This window comes from Haliotis cracherodii, unplaced genomic scaffold (assembly GCF_022045235.1).
Source record: "Haliotis cracherodii isolate W230 unplaced genomic scaffold, xgHalCrac1.p SCAF_18, whole genome shotgun sequence".
NCBI classification, from domain to species: domain Eukaryota; kingdom Metazoa; phylum Mollusca; class Gastropoda; order Lepetellida; family Haliotidae; genus Haliotis; species Haliotis cracherodii.
Genome location: NW_027266273.1, coordinates 15,804,338 through 15,816,382, shown reverse-complemented (window position 1 = coordinate 15,816,382; position 12,045 = coordinate 15,804,338). Strand labels below are relative to the sequence as shown.

The 12,045-nt window shown below is 39.8% G+C and overlaps 1 protein-coding gene across 1 annotated transcript in view; it reads left to right on the top strand.

Moving 5' to 3' along the window:
- Positions 1-3,499: 3,499 nt before the first annotated feature.
- Positions 3,500-12,045, top strand: part of LOC139465815 (protein crumbs-like) — a 99,103-nt gene continuing 90,557 nt past the window's right edge. The window contains exon 1 of the mRNA XM_071247749.1: positions 3,500-3,996. Coding sequence (XP_071103850.1) covers positions 3,900-3,996 — 97 coding nt within the window. The 5' untranslated portion in view covers positions 3,500-3,899. The remainder of the gene's footprint in view (positions 3,997-12,045) is intronic.

Below are 12,045 nucleotides of genomic sequence, written 5' to 3'. Positions count from 1 at the left end.
ATGGTCTTCGGAGCCCATGCATCATGAAGGTAGATGCGAGTTTGGGAATGTCTTTTTTTTTCTTTTTCTTTTTTTAACGCCAGACTCAGCAATATTCCAGCTATATGACGGCGGTCTGTAAATAATCGAGTCTGGACCATAAAAATCCAGTGATTTACATCATGAACATCGATCCACGCAACTGGGATCGATGACATGCATCAACCAAGTCAGCGGGCCTGACCACCCGATCCCGTTAGTCGCCTTTTACGACAAGCATAGTCGCCTTTTACGGCAAACATGGGTTGCTGAAGACCTATTATACCCCGGATTTTCACGGGTCTTTGGGAATGTCATTACTAAAGTGAGTGAGTGAGTGAGTGAGTGAGTGAGTGAGTGAGTGAGTGAGTGAGTTAGTGAGTGAGTGAGTGCGTGCGTGCGTGCGTGCATGCGTGGCGTGTGTTTGTTTGTTTGTTTGTTTGTTTGTTTGTTTGTTTATTGTTTAAGGCCGCACTCCGCAATATTCCATCTATGTCGCTGCGATCTATAATACTCGAGTCTGGACCATCTATGGTTTGATTAATCACAACCAGAATATTGGCCGAACGCTTTATACGTTATATATGGTATAACATACACTCACTCTCTATCGATCAGAAGCTCCGAGAAGTGAGTTTCGATGTTTTTCATGTGACTATATAAAAAGATCCCGCAGCGAATACACTGACTTTATTTAAACTGACATTAAACTTCAGGCAAAAGACAGGATACAACCATGGTGGCTGAAAATGAAACTAACAAGAAATGGTTATTCGATGGTGATGTATTTGTATCGGGTATCACAGTTGTGTTTTGGACCTACGTTAATTTGCAGTGTTATGGTGTGTGTGCTTCTAATATTTGCAGTCTCTCATAAGGAAGAGTATTTAAGAATTTATGGGTGGCAACTTCTTAATTAAGAGGAACGCATGATTTTCCTCATAATAGAGAAGGTGACATCCATAATAATTATCTTCCTTAAATGGTGAGACCTTCTCTCCCTCCCACTCTCGCTCGTTCTCCCCCCCCCCCCCCCTCTCTCTCTCTCTACTTTTCAGTCACGATATGGCTGAAATATTGCCGATGTGACTATAAATACTCACTCACTCACTCACTCTCCTTTTACGACCTATTCTACCCCGCATCTTCACGGGTGTCATTTGAATATAAACTCAATCCACAGCACATTACACAGCTGACTTAAACAATATTAATACACAGCGCATACTTCACGAACCAATAATTGGCAATACCTTCCATGAAGAACTGCCATGCAAATCTGAATTAATATAACGCATTACATAATGGATGCTGCGCATATTGTTCGAAACTGAAGGCAGCTCAAAAAGCAACAACAAACACTATTTCATTATCATTGACAGGTTGTTTTGCCCAGGGTCGATCTCAGTATTAAATGAAATGTATAAACATGCCTGCTGTCTCCGACCAGTCCGTTACCATGACAGTGTGTGCGTGTCTGTAACTAACACAGAATAGACACTGACAATTATATTGAACGTTATTACAGTTTATATTTAATATCTAACTGGTTCTACATGAACAGTGTATGAAACTCATGTCCCGCCTCTACATCACTGTTGACGATGCAAATGTCATTGTTGACGTAATACAGACAGCACCGTGATTGATGTTTAATGACGTCACAATAGCAATGACATCAAAAGACATGATTGTAGATGTCATGAGGACCGTGTTAGCCTGTCCATGTGATGGTGACTAAGAGAGTGGTATGTGTGAATATACTGAATCGTGGCCAAGCTCACATATATCCCCCGGGAACACCAGCTGGGATCGATGACATGCATCAACCAAGTCAAAGAGCCTGATCACCCGATCCCGTTAGTCGCCTTTTACGGCAAGCATGGGTTGCTGAAGACCTTCACGGGTCTTTGGGAATGTCATTAATACAGTGAGTGAGTGAGTGAGTGAGGGCGTGAGTGAGTGAGGGTGTGAGTGAGGGCGTCCGTGCGTGTTTACCACTTTGGTAAAACCCACGACAGACGTGGTGCTGACGAACATTGAAACATGATCGAGGCGAACCGGGATTCGAACCACAATCATAGGCTTCTGACGTGTCCAAGGGACACCAACTCTTCACAGCGAATTTCCACAATAAATATTTAGCTCATAGGTTCTGCAGTCCGAGGGTGTTAATCACATATTTCATGACCTCCTCAGCCGGGACCGTGGTAATTCCGGGTTACAGTTGGCCTCTAGTAACCTTTCCTGGTCGTAAGAGGCGACCAAATGGATCGGGTGGTCGGACGGTACGACAGCGTGGATCGATGCTCATTATATCAATCACTGCTTTGTCTGGTCAGGACTCGAATATTTACAGGCAGTTCAACAACGAACATATAACACAATTCACTGATTGAGTGAGTGAGTATGGTTTTACGCCTTTTTTAGCAATATCACGGCAGTGGACACCAGAAATGAACTTCACGCAATATATCCATGTAGGGAATCGAACCCGGGCCTTCGGCGTGACGAGCGAACGCTGTAACCACTTTCCTACTCCAACGACCCTCTAAACTTTAGTTTATTAGAAACGGTTACACAGAATTGTAAGCCCTAACTTCTGTTCTTTATATACTGTAACATTAGTTTTTTTTCAGTTGGAACGAAAAAAAACGGTTAAATGTGTTTAAATGTTTTGTTAATTTATTCAGCAAAAATAATGATTAACGTGTTTACAATTTTTATAGTGAGTGAGTTGGGTTTAACACCGCTCACATTAATCCAGTTATATCGCGGCCTGTCAGCTTAATGTGGGAGGAAAGCCCGAAGTGATGCAGGTCTCAGACGTTTACCACTTCGGTGAAACCCACGAGCACGGGTATGGTGCTGACAAACCTAGAAACATAATCGGGGCGAACCGGGATTCGAACCCACAATCATAGGTTTCTGGCGTGCCCAAGGGATGCAACTCTGCACAGCGAATCGCGGCGCCTTAGACGACTGGGCCACCCATGCCCCCACAATTTCTATAGGTAGCTATTTATGTTATTTACACAATAATTGGTTTTATGTTTTACGTCTAAGATCACGCGATCAGTTCAAACCACAGTCGGTGCATTTTCCCAAAGACGTATATATATACAGCTTTACGTCTTTTATTTTCCAGAAACCAACCACACCATCATACAAATCTGCGATAGAGATTGAGACGAATACATTTTTAATGATTTCGTTAAAATCCTTTGTAATCGGCATTGTGTTAGACAATACAAATTCTGGGAAAGAAACATTAGTCACCAGAACCTATATCACATTATACGTCATCTATGTCAGAATGGCAGCAGGTACGTTCACTCCATACATCTGACAACGTCCGAGTTTATCAGCAAGTATATCCGCTTGAAAATCGCAGATAACATTCTCTGTTATCTAAAACAAAGGCCCGTTAAGGTGTGCCATGTATTTCACAACCGCGCTCTGAAAATCCGGGCGGCATTATTGACCAGAAAGTAGCAGTTTTATGTCCGTTCAACGTTTTATGAAATCGGATCGTTCTCCGACGTAATTAGGTTAGAAAGGAACAGGTGGTCTAGCCACGCCCCCATTCATTCACCAGGCAGATCTCGTGTATCTCTGCCGTGTCGACTGTCGTGGTCAGACAGACTCTCCGGAGCAGACGACACAACCTTTGTATCAGTCAATCATACGGGTAACATTTAACAGGCAGCAGAAGCAGGTATTGGACCATTCAGGGGCCAAGGAGACGGTTTAAAAGCTGAATTGTCAGCAATCACACTGGCATTGTCAACAGAAAACAGCCTGAGATTGCAGAGCGGAGGTGACTCACGTTACATTGGATAATATTCAAATTGCGGGAGATTATTGAGAGCGGATTCACCATGTGTTGGTCTACCCAGAAGGGATGTGTCGTGATTGTTTTCTTAAGTTTCTTGGCGACGTGTGCGATGTCGGCAACAACTGCATCACCAAATACAGGTAAGAACGTCGGTAATTACTCGTTTTCCGACTAACAAACCAAATTCTAATTGAACACCCCCCAGTGTTCTACTAACACCCGCGCTAACAGTAATGTCACACCCCCAGCTCCAGCAACGGTGTTAATAAGCACGTGCAAGTCGTGTTTCCTGACCTCTGTCAATTACACCAGGTCGTCTCTTCAAACCTTTTCTTTCAAGCGCAGTCAAATGGCGTTATTGTGATAGTTTCGTATTAGGTGACGTGATGTCCTTTCTCAATGTTCTGTTGATGTCCTAGGCAACGGTTTCATAATGAAAACGTCTGTGTTTATTGATGTCTCATGCGTAATATCCATTGCAGTGTTTATCAAGGTAACCAGATAAGGAAATCATTGAACATTTTGTTCTATTTCTTTCTACGCCTGAAATATTTATGATAAAGAACAAGTAAAATATATTGATAATTATGAAAATATGAATGATCTATATATTTGTTTTTATCACATTTAGATCATATGCAATTGGATACCTTTAACTGAGTATGAGATGCCCTGAAATTGTAAGATTTAAAACCACCAACTAACACTGCTGCTTCTAAATGTTTGTTTGTTTGTCATGTTTAAATCAGCAATATTCCAGCTCTATGACTACAGTCTGTAAATAATCGAGTCTTGATCAGACAATCCAGTGATTGATATCATGAGCATCAATCCAGGCAATTGGGATACGATGACGTGCATCAACCAAGTCAGCACGTCTGACCCCCCAATCCTGTTAGCCACCTTTTATGACAAGCATAGTTGCCAAATGTAATTTCTGGGCAATAAACACAGTTAAGTTCTAAATTAATTTTCTGTTTGAAACATCACATTAACTTCATCTACACCTACAGCAGGTTGTGGAGCAAGTCCATCTTTAAGGGGCATTTGTTGTCATCATTAGCTAGCTTTGCTGTTTTTTAAGTTTTTCATTTTGCATTAATACTTTTCTCGTTAAATATTATTCTTTTCCCTGTCCTAAATTGGAAAAAGTGTGCAATTGTATCACATCTTGTCTACCATATTCATGCCGCTGGATTAATATTCAGCAGAACGTCCTGCTCCAGTTGACAGTTCTACATTGAGAACACCAGGTGGGTTCAGTCAACCATTGTATGACTTCATAGCATTCCAAAGTGATGTCAAGCATCTCTCATGGCTGTTCATTAGTGCAAGTTAACAGAGAGCATTCATCATTAAATGACTGGTAACATTTCATATTTACATGTTCTTAAACAGATGTGTTTTCAAATTTATGGAGTTATCGAGAATTTGAACCTAGATTTTTGGATCAGATGGCACTAGAAAGAGCTCACATTTGGTAGAATTTATGTGCATATATTCTAATTGAATGCACATGAAATGAAGAATGTATTCTAAACAAAAAAGTTAGGGATCATTAATATTTTGGGGGGATGTTTTAAAGAAATTGTGTACTCAGTCTTCACCACAAAATAAAATCCCCCAAAATATTCATAATCACTATCTTTTTTGGTTCAGTATATGAAGTTAATGTATTTTCATCTATTCACAAGTCTAGTTCTTACAAAAAGTGTCTGTATAAATGCAATGCATGTGGACAAAGATTTTAAGTGGGAACTTCACTGTTGGAACTATTTTGTGCACTTAAACCAGTATCATGAGGTTAAATAGTACATTTAGTACATTGTTAATTCATGTAGCTTCTCTCAGATTGGTGTTTCTACTTTTAGACTTCACAAAATGTATCAAGTTTCTAATGGGTGTGACATGTTTGCTTGTCCTGATTCCAGAACACAAATTTAATTAATTTTGTATTTGATGGTCAATATCCCCAAGTGTGAATATTGAGATTCTGCAGCTGTTCATGGGAATGATGTCTGATATTGAAGGGTTGAACAAGAAGGTAAACAAGTTGAGTTTAGCGGATAATATAGTTAGATATTGCTTGTTAGATCAGCCCTGTTGATTTCATAAAACTTAAGGGTTACCGTACTTCCGCTATTAAATGGTTAAAGTGTTTGCTTGTCACGCCCAAATCTGGGTTCAGTATCCCCTCTTTCGTCCAATGTGTGAAGCCTATTTCTGGTATCCCTATTATAATGTTGCTGGAATTTTACTAAAAGTGGTGTCATTTACCATACTCACTCACTCACTCACTCACTCACTCAGGTAGCTTTGAAGTTGATAAGGACAGAGTCATTTTATCTTCACTTTTTGGGTGAACATAAATTTTGGAAAAAAATATAAAGAAAAAATACTGTGACTGTTTTTCTATTATTTACCATTATTTCATTAGGTTCTTGTGAGACTTAACCTCAGTTCAATATTGGCAACATCTACCTGTCAAACTTATCTAGCCCAAAGAATAATAATATTAAATCAAATTAAGTTTTGACATTCCTCTTTTTTTATTCTAAATTAATGTTTCACCCAAAATAATTATTGTGACTGATTTAGTCCTGATTGCCATGGCCACTTATAGTGACAAAGTCATGCAAATAGAATGATATCCTGTACAAGCAAACCATGAACGAAAAGATAAGAAATGCGCAAAACAACAAGTCCCGAAGACTGAACTAGGAAGAACTACGTGGTGGATCGTGGCAACCTTGGCCTTTATGCAAGGCTTATCATTATGGTAGTGATTTCATGTGTCAAACTTGGTACACAGTATTCTCAGACTGACTTATGTGTCCACAATACAGATGGTGATGTGGTAGTCGAGGTGAGCTTGACTTACAACAGTAGACAGCCAGGTTACTTTTAGGATGTTCTTAGTACAGACATGGGCATATGATTACCAAGAAACCTCTGACAAATCACTGAATTTTTTGCTTCATAAGGTGTAATATCAGATTTGTAAGCATTAAAACTTTTTATGTTTGAGTAGTTTCTTTTAAGACACCTAATTACAAAATATGGCCCTTCACTCTAGACAGATACCAGACATTAAACAAAAGGGCAGTCCCAGCAGGGTTGTTTCCTAAAATAGATTCACCAGAGTATGTTGTGAAAGGAATTTGTGTCTACATAAGAAGAATTATAGGTATAACTACAGCAAGCACCCAGTCTATGCAAAGAGATTCATTTCTGCATGACACATTCAAAAGAGAAACCAGGGTTTCGAAACTCTTATATTGAAAACTTGTATTACATTGTCAATGGCACAGTTAAAATTGTAATGGCATGGTTAAAATACATTTCTGGTGCCTGAATATGACATTCCCTATTTTGACTTGTACCATATGTTCCCGGATATTTTAAAAGGACAATTGCCTTGCCTTTGCATGTGTTTGTTATGGGTGCCACAGGTGGGGAAGGTTACACTCACCTTTTCGAGAACACCAGATTCATCACTATTTGATAGTGATTCATAAAATTCATGAAATTATTTTTTCACTTACATAAAAAATCATACATTTTCTTTTATCAAAAATGTTTATTATTTGGAGTCAGTGATAAATATACTTTCACAAGAGTAAACTAAGCCATCACACAGAAAATAAACATATTAGACTGATTAAGGGACAGTCTTTATTCATAAAGTTCTGGGTTTTTTTAATATCAAATAGTTGATATGGTATTATCAATTTCAGTGAAAAGGAAGGGGCAAACAAGCTCTTGGTGATATGATAATTATTGAGTTTGTAGATGGATTAGAAGTATTGTGTTTGTTGGTAACTGTTGGTAACCCCTAACACCAGGGGGCACATCCTAGTATTGTTAAGAGGCCCTATGGCTCACTTGAAAGAAAGCACATCTGTACCCTGGGAAACATGTTCTCTGTCATGACACATTGTGTGCATGGATGAAGCTTCTCTTCATCAGAATATGCTAACACATTAAGAGTTATTGGAAAACTGAAAAACATGGAAATATATTCCATCATAATCACACTTTTGTATATTGTATACGACAGCATGTATAACAATTGATCTACACAAATGAAAAGCAATAAAGGCATCCCTGTTCTGTTAAATATATTTATATATACATAGTACATGGATATATTACATAATATACTGCATGAATTACTGCATATATACCCCAGGCCTATTGCAACATATGCATCAGAGCATGTTGCAACATTCATCAGAGCATGTTACAACATTCATCAGAGCATGTTGCAACATTCATCAGAGCATGTTGTAGCATTCATCAGAGAATGTACCTAGGATACAAATGGCTGTATGCCTATTAAACATTTATGACAAATACAGAGTATATAAAAAAAGTTGTGTAATATTAATCACTATTGACAAATATAGTCACCCTGATATGAAGAATCAAGCTACAAATATTTTCAGCAACACAGGCCTGATGTGGAACTTGTTGACAATCAAACACACATTCCCCGTGGGAGGCAAATGATACCATTAAGAACTTCCAGTGTTATTAATATGACAATAAAAATGATATTAGGCTATCTGTTATGTATCTGTGTGTATGAAGGCTCATGAACAATAGCGTAGTGTCTGTATATAAGGAGGTTCACAACAGTGTGGTATCTGTACATATGAGGTGAGGTGAAATTGGGTTTTTTACTTCGCGTCCAAGATTATTGCACTTGCAAAGCAACGTCCATACATGTATGTGTGTTTGTGTGGCTGCTTGTACTAGTCCAGACTGATTTAAAGTGCTAGCACACTGAGATATCATGATGCAGTTTAACATGAATACCTCACTCAGACATATTATACCGACACCAAGCCGACCAGTCCTTGTTTTAGCCCCTTAATGCCGACCAGTCCTTGTTTTAGTCCCTTAATGCCGACCAGTCCTTGTTTTAGCCCCTTCATGCCGACCAGTCCTTGTTTTAGCCCCTTCATGCCGACCAGTCCTTGTTTTAGCCCCTTAATGCCGACCAGTCCTTGTTTTAGCCCCTTCATGCCGACCAGTCCTTGTTTTAGCCCCTTCATGCCGACCAGTCCTTGTTTTAGCCCCTTAATGCCGACCAGTCCTTGTTTTAGCCCCTTCATGCCGACCAGTCCTTGTTTTAGCCCCTTCATGCCGACCAGTCCTTGTTTTAGCCCCTTAATGCCGACCAGTCCTTGTTTTAGCCCCTTCATGCCGACCAGTCCTTGTTTTAGCCCCTTCATGCCGACCAGTCCTTGTTTTAGCCCCTTCATGCCGACCAGTCCTTGTTTTAGCCCCTTAATGCCGACCAGTCCTTGTTTTAGCCCCTTCATGCCGACCAGTCCTTGTTTTAGCCCCTTCATGCCGACCAGTCCTTGTTTTAGCCCCTTCATGCCGACCAGTCCTTGTTTTAGTCCCTTAATGCCGACCAGTCCTTGTTTTAGCCCCTTCATGCCGACCAGTCCTTGTTTTAGCCCCTTCATGCCGACCAGTCCTTGTTTTAGTCCCTTAATGCCGACCAGTCCTTGTTTTAGCCCCTTAATGCCGAGTGCAAGACAGGATAACAAGTACCTGATCTTTTAACAAATTTTGATATGACGTGACCTGGGATCAAACCCGGGACCTTCTGCTCTCTGGGCAGATGCTCTACCACTTGGCCACAGAGGCAGTCCTGTGTATATGAAGATTCATGAAGAATAGTGTAGTCTAGCCTGGCAAGAACATGCACAAAGAAAATTAGTATTTTATTCCATCAATAATTTATATCTGAGCTTAAAGAGATGAAAATGTCAGGCTGGTAGTTACATGTGTGACATACAAATAGAGAAGAGTCTATGAATTCATGCTATTGTAGTGGCTGTTAAATGTCAGAGTCCTCATGTGGGATAGGAACCACTGATATTCTGATCCGAGGTCTGATGCCTTGTCCAAATGACCTCGGAGGTTAACCTCATCAACAAGCTGATGACAATGTGAAAAAAGAGATGAGAGAGTCAGCGAGTGAATGTGAGTGTTTCTTACCCAAGTAAACTGAAAATATCAGAATCAGTATCCCTACAAAAAGCTGTATCAGGTAGATAATTGTCACATGTTGTTCATGTTTTGCTTGTTTGCTGTTTAAAGCCATATGCAGCTATATTCCAGATGTATGACAATGATCTGTAAATAATCTGGACCAGACTATCCAGTGAATAACAACATGAGACATTTATCAACTCAATTTGGATACAATGACATACAGTCAGCCAAGTGACCAAGCCTGAGACACAGTTTGCCTTACAAGCTGATGAGGTAAGGATGCAGGATGAATCCACTCCCTCTAAGAGTTGATAACACTTTCCACAGAAGTAATTTTTCCATGGTATATCAATTTGGTAATACCTACTTATTACTCGCCTGTTGTAGATACCACTGTTTGATAACAATAAGCTGGTATTACACAGTGTTTGATACCAAAGCACATACACACAATGTATGTAGTGCGGGAACTAGTTGCACTAAAAAATATTGAAAACTCTCAACATCCCTGGGCTTATTCAGTGACATTGTGTGTAGAGATGATAGAACACTGAGAGGAGCTTATGCACACTTAATGACCCCAGCAACCCTGTTGCTAGGCTGACCTCACATGGCATTGTTTTACTGGTGCATCTTGCAACGGTATTTCAAAATATATGTCATGAGGTATTGTGATGTGTGCAGGGCCCAGTTCCACATAGTGATCATAGCAATGTCCATTCTTGGATCATATTCTTGGAAGAACATTCTTGGATCATATTCTTGGAAGTACATTCTTGGATCATACTTTTGGAAGAACATTCTTGGATCTTACTCTTGGAAGAACATTCTTGGATCATACTCTTGGAAGAACATTCTTGGATTATATTCTTGGAAGTCCATTAAGGAAGTCCATTCTTGGATCATATTCTTGGAAGTCCCTTCTTGGATCATTTTCTTGGATCATATTCATGGAAGAACATTCTTGGATCATACTCTTGTAAGAACATTCTTGGATCATATTCTTGGAAGTCCCCTCATGGATCATGTTCTTGGAAGTCCCTTCTTGGATCATTTTCTTGGAAGTCCATTCTCCAGGTGGCAGAGGTGTTGGCTGATTACATGTCATCATTCTGCAGGAACAGGAGATGGTGATCATTATTTCATTCCCTGGTTTGCCAGTCCAAGACTAGATTACTTACATACAGGCTGCTGGAATAATAAAGGAATATTTCAGCAATAAACAAAAACAATCGAAACAAACTTGATCTTATCATGCCTGACAGTTCTACAACAGCAATTGTGCCATCTCAATCTACATCTAGTGGTGCCATTTTCATTGTTTGTTATAGTCTCTTGTTGTGCACCTATGTCTGACCAACAGGAGATCATTTCAGGTGTGAAGCAGTATCGCTAAAATACAAAAAATAATGCTTACTCTTCCACATGATTACTTCTATTTAATTGATATTTGAAAATTTGGTCTGAAATCTATAAAGAATAATTGGAGCTACAAGTACTTGCATACTTGTTTGTTTGTGCATTGTCATAGAAGTATCATATCATTAGAAATGTATTGATACAAACAGTGCAATTGATACTTAACCAATAAGTGTGTGAGTGAGTGAGTGAGTGAGTGAGTTGGGTGTAACACCACTTTTAACAGTATTCCAGTTATATCACGACGTGTCAGCTTGATGTGGTCACACAGTGGTGTATGATGGCTAGTACATGGAAGAGGTCACACAGTGGTGTATGATGGCTAGGACATGGAAGAGGTCACACAGTTGATTTGTGATGGCTAGTACATGGAAGAAGTCACACAGTTGATGTATGATGGCTAGTACATGGAAGAGGTCACACAGTTGATGTATGATGGCTAGTACATGGAAGAGGTCACACAGTTGATGTATGATGGCTAGTACATGGAAGAGGTCACACGGTTGATGTGTGATGGCTAGTACATGGAAGAGGTCACACAGTGGTGTATGATGGCTAGTACATGGAAGAGGTCACACAGTGGTGTATGATGGCTAGTACATGGAAGAGGTCACACAGTGGTGTATGATGGCCAGTACATGGAAGAGGTCACACAGTGGTGTATGATGGCTAGGACATGGAAGAGGTCACACAGTTGATTTGTGATGGCTAGTACATGGAAGAAGTCACACAGTTGATGTATGATGGCTAGTACA